This window comes from Homarus americanus, unplaced genomic scaffold (genome assembly GCF_018991925.1).
Source record: "Homarus americanus isolate GMGI-L3 unplaced genomic scaffold, GMGI_Hamer_2.0 scaffold24523, whole genome shotgun sequence".
In the NCBI taxonomy this organism is placed as follows: Eukaryota; Metazoa; Arthropoda; class Malacostraca; order Decapoda; family Nephropidae; genus Homarus; species Homarus americanus.
Window position 1 is genome coordinate 920,234 of NW_024744357.1, and position 3,372 is coordinate 923,605.

Genomic DNA, 3,372 nt, shown 5'->3' on the forward strand with positions numbered 1-3,372 from the left:
TATTGATATTGTTGTTATTGGTATTGTTGTTGTTATTGATATAGTTGTTATTGGTATTGTTGTTGTTATTGATATAGTTGTTATTGGTATTGTTGTTGTTATTGATATTGTTGTTATTGATATTGTCGTTTTTGATGATGATGTTATTGAAGTTGTAATTTTTTCGTAGTTTGTCTAATTTATTTTGTTCTCACCATTTTTATATTGACTTCAATAACAGGGACTGGTTAAGTGGTCCCAGCCAATCACTGTATCTTTAGTTGTCATCCAGAGATATGATTGGCTGTGCTATACATCATTGAGGTTTGTAGGTGAGGGATGGAAAGATCACTCATGTGGGTTGATGTATAAAACATGAGAGTTAGTCATATTGGTAAGAGTCTCTCTCTCTCTCTCTCTCTCTCTCTCTCTCTCTCTCTGTGTGTGTGTGTGTGTGTCACACGCGTTACTCTTACCCCTGATAATTTCGTTTTATGTCTATCTATCTATCTATATCTGCCTGCCTGCCTGTCTGTCTGTCTATCTATCTGTGTCTGTCTGTGTATCTGTGTCTGTCTGTCTGTTACTAATACCACGGTAATGGAATAAACAGGAACAGCATGCACGTCTTACAGATCAAATGGGGCGGAAGTTCAGCCAGGGTGACCAAAGATAGACAGACAGACAGACAGACAGACAGACAGACAGATCAGAAAGATGGATGGATGGATGGATGGATGTGTACAGGTCTCACGTGAGGTAATCACAGAGGCGTGACCACAGCGGCGGTAGTAATGGACTGTTAGTGGTGGGGGCAAAAACAAGTGTATTTATAGGATGTGGTGTGAACGAGTTGCACTATATAGTGAAGCTCTTCAAGGTGTTCCTTATGTGGTTTAATACACATTATTATTATTATTATTAGTATTATTATTATATATATATATATATATATATATATATATATATATATATATATATATATATATATATATATATATATATATATTAATACGTCCCCATAATAATGAGATCAGCTTCATTCTCATCACCAACGTGGTCGAAACAAGAGAATTCTACCAACAATATCAATCTCACCAGTTGATGTGATAGGCCATGTTTGTTTCCTCTCTCAAGGAATATGCTAAGCAAAAAGAACTGATGTGTGTTACTGGTGTTGTGTTACTTTGAGAGCTCTCTTGTTAACAGTAAGTGCTGCACTCGGAGAAACATTTGTGTTGTGAGTAAGTTAAAGGAATAAAACCGCGACCTTCGGCAGGTAGGTGGAGGTCACTTTATCTCTGTTTCTCGACCAAGTTTCCGACACATATTTGTACCTCAAGGAAATTATGCTTTCAGTACTAGTGACGTAGTAATAAGTTGGCCGGCGTCTCCAGTATATAAAGAACGCGCGTGCGTCTCTCGGCATCACTTACACTCTTCTTGACCTACAAGCAACATGGCCTTTATGGTTGGTTCTCTGTGATATAACGTACTCATGATATTGGTTTTAATATAAAATAATCCGTCGGTTTCGATTTATCAAAAATAACAACAATCTCGCCATTTGGTGGTTTACAGGTTTTCGTCGCGGCTGCTCTGGTGGCCGTAGCTGCAGGTGACAGTCACCCCTCTTACAGCTCACCACCTCCCTACAACAGGGCTCCAGCTCCAGCCTACAATGCTCCCGCCCCTGCGGTAAGCCGACAGGTGTTTCTCTCTTGTGAAACCTGTAAAGCGATCCTGTCTAAATATTGTGTGTATATTACGAGTCAACTCCTTCCACATACTGTATAGCTTTATTGTCTTGTAATAGTTGTTTTTCTACTATTATGATAAAATTAGCTGTGTATTATATTTTAACACACACACACACACACACACACACACACACATACACACATACATACACACACATAAACAAACACACACACATAAACAAACACACACACACACACATTGCTATTTATTTTAGTGTTTCATCTACAGTGGTATATAAATGAGTCGTGACAATTACTGACATTACTTTAACACTCAGGGTCCTGCCCAGTACAACTTTGACTGGGTAGTGAAGGACGACTACTCCGGCAACGACTTTGGCCACAATGAAGCTCGTAATGGCTACGACACTGAGGGATACTATTACGTTCAGCTTCCCGACGGTCGTCTGCAGAGGGTTACCTACACTGTGAACGGCGACTCCGGCTACGTGGCTCAAGTCGAATACGAGGGCGAGGCCCAGTACCCAGCCCACCAGCCCACCCCCAGCTACCAGCCCTCCCCCAGCTACCAGCCCTCCCCCAGCTATGCTTAAACTAATTACAGGCTAAGCAGCATATATGTATTTATTTATTCTAATACAAGGAATTGCATCTTATGTTCATAAAATAAAGGTAAATCTATCAAATATCTTAGTCAACATTATCCTTATTGAAATTACTAAATGAGGAAATTAATTTTAATTTAAAAAAAAAATATGGTGGCCATTCTCAAGTGTCTCGACTGAACTAAAGAAAACATTATTATGATATTTGAAGAACAACATTACTGAGAAACGGTTATATATTCAAGCTCGACTTGCCCAGTACTGTACACCGTGAATAAGAAAGGTGAAAACTCGTGATTTATGTCTTGATAAGAGGTTTATTAGCTTTTAAGAATACAACATCTAGGTGAAAGGAAAGACGCGAGAGGGAAGGAATTTTTAGCAATGAGAAATACGGAAAATAATGAAGGTGAATAATAAAGATCTCCTTGTAGGATCATCATGTATTGTGGATAACATGATTGAGGAAAACTTGTAGTGTGACCATGACTGGTACAAGGTAAAGTTGTATTTGTTGTGAATCGAAGTTTCACATAAATAGACTATCAAAGACTTTAAATTCACGATAGCCTTTCCCTACATGTATTCATGCAAAAGAAATATCAGAGGATTCTCATTGAAGAATTGAGTCGACATACTACCAAAACTGCTGGCAGACCTGGCCAGAACAGGAGATGGAGACGCTGTTGCATTTCAATATTTCGTTTCTGGAGGACGAGGTGTTGGCAGATGATCAGTTATCAGCTGCTGGTCATAGTGACAGTATCTTTAAACCTGATAATTATGAGTCAGATTACAGGGAAGAAGATATGAAGACCAGTATGTTATCATCAAACAAGGGGTTTGTCAAGTAGATCTTCTGAAGTCTGACGGCAGGAGTTCAAGGGAGACATCCTGTTATGAAATACTGGCAAAAACTCGATTTGCTATCTTGTATTGTTCAAGAGACGAACTGGAACATGATGTAAAGGCCGATGATCTAATTCTTTTATGAGATAGGATTGAATATTGATTGCGCAAAATTATTGTAAAGGAGGAAGAGTTGGTATCTTGTTGGTACACGATTT

General features: G+C 38.8%; 1 protein-coding gene across 1 annotated transcript; it reads left to right on the top strand.

Annotated features, from left to right (window-relative positions):
• The first annotated feature begins 1,352 nt into the window (after nucleotides 1-1,352).
• LOC121877811 (pro-resilin-like) lies at nucleotides 1,353-2,386 on the top strand. The gene is made up of 3 exons (XM_042383687.1): nucleotides 1,353-1,450; nucleotides 1,561-1,677; nucleotides 2,018-2,386. Exons 1-3 carry the CDS (start codon nucleotides 1,439-1,441, stop codon nucleotides 2,291-2,293), a joined length of 405 nt encoding a protein of 134 aa, XP_042239621.1. The 5' UTR covers nucleotides 1,353-1,438; the 3' UTR covers nucleotides 2,294-2,386.
• Nucleotides 2,387-3,372: the final 986 nt, after the last annotated feature.

Coding starts and splice junctions, on each gene's coding strand:
- LOC121877811 (XM_042383687.1), top strand. Junction 1,678..2,017: donor ACAATGCTCCCGCCCCTGCG/GTAAGCCGACAG, acceptor TTTAACACTCAG/GGTCCTGCCCAGTACAACTT.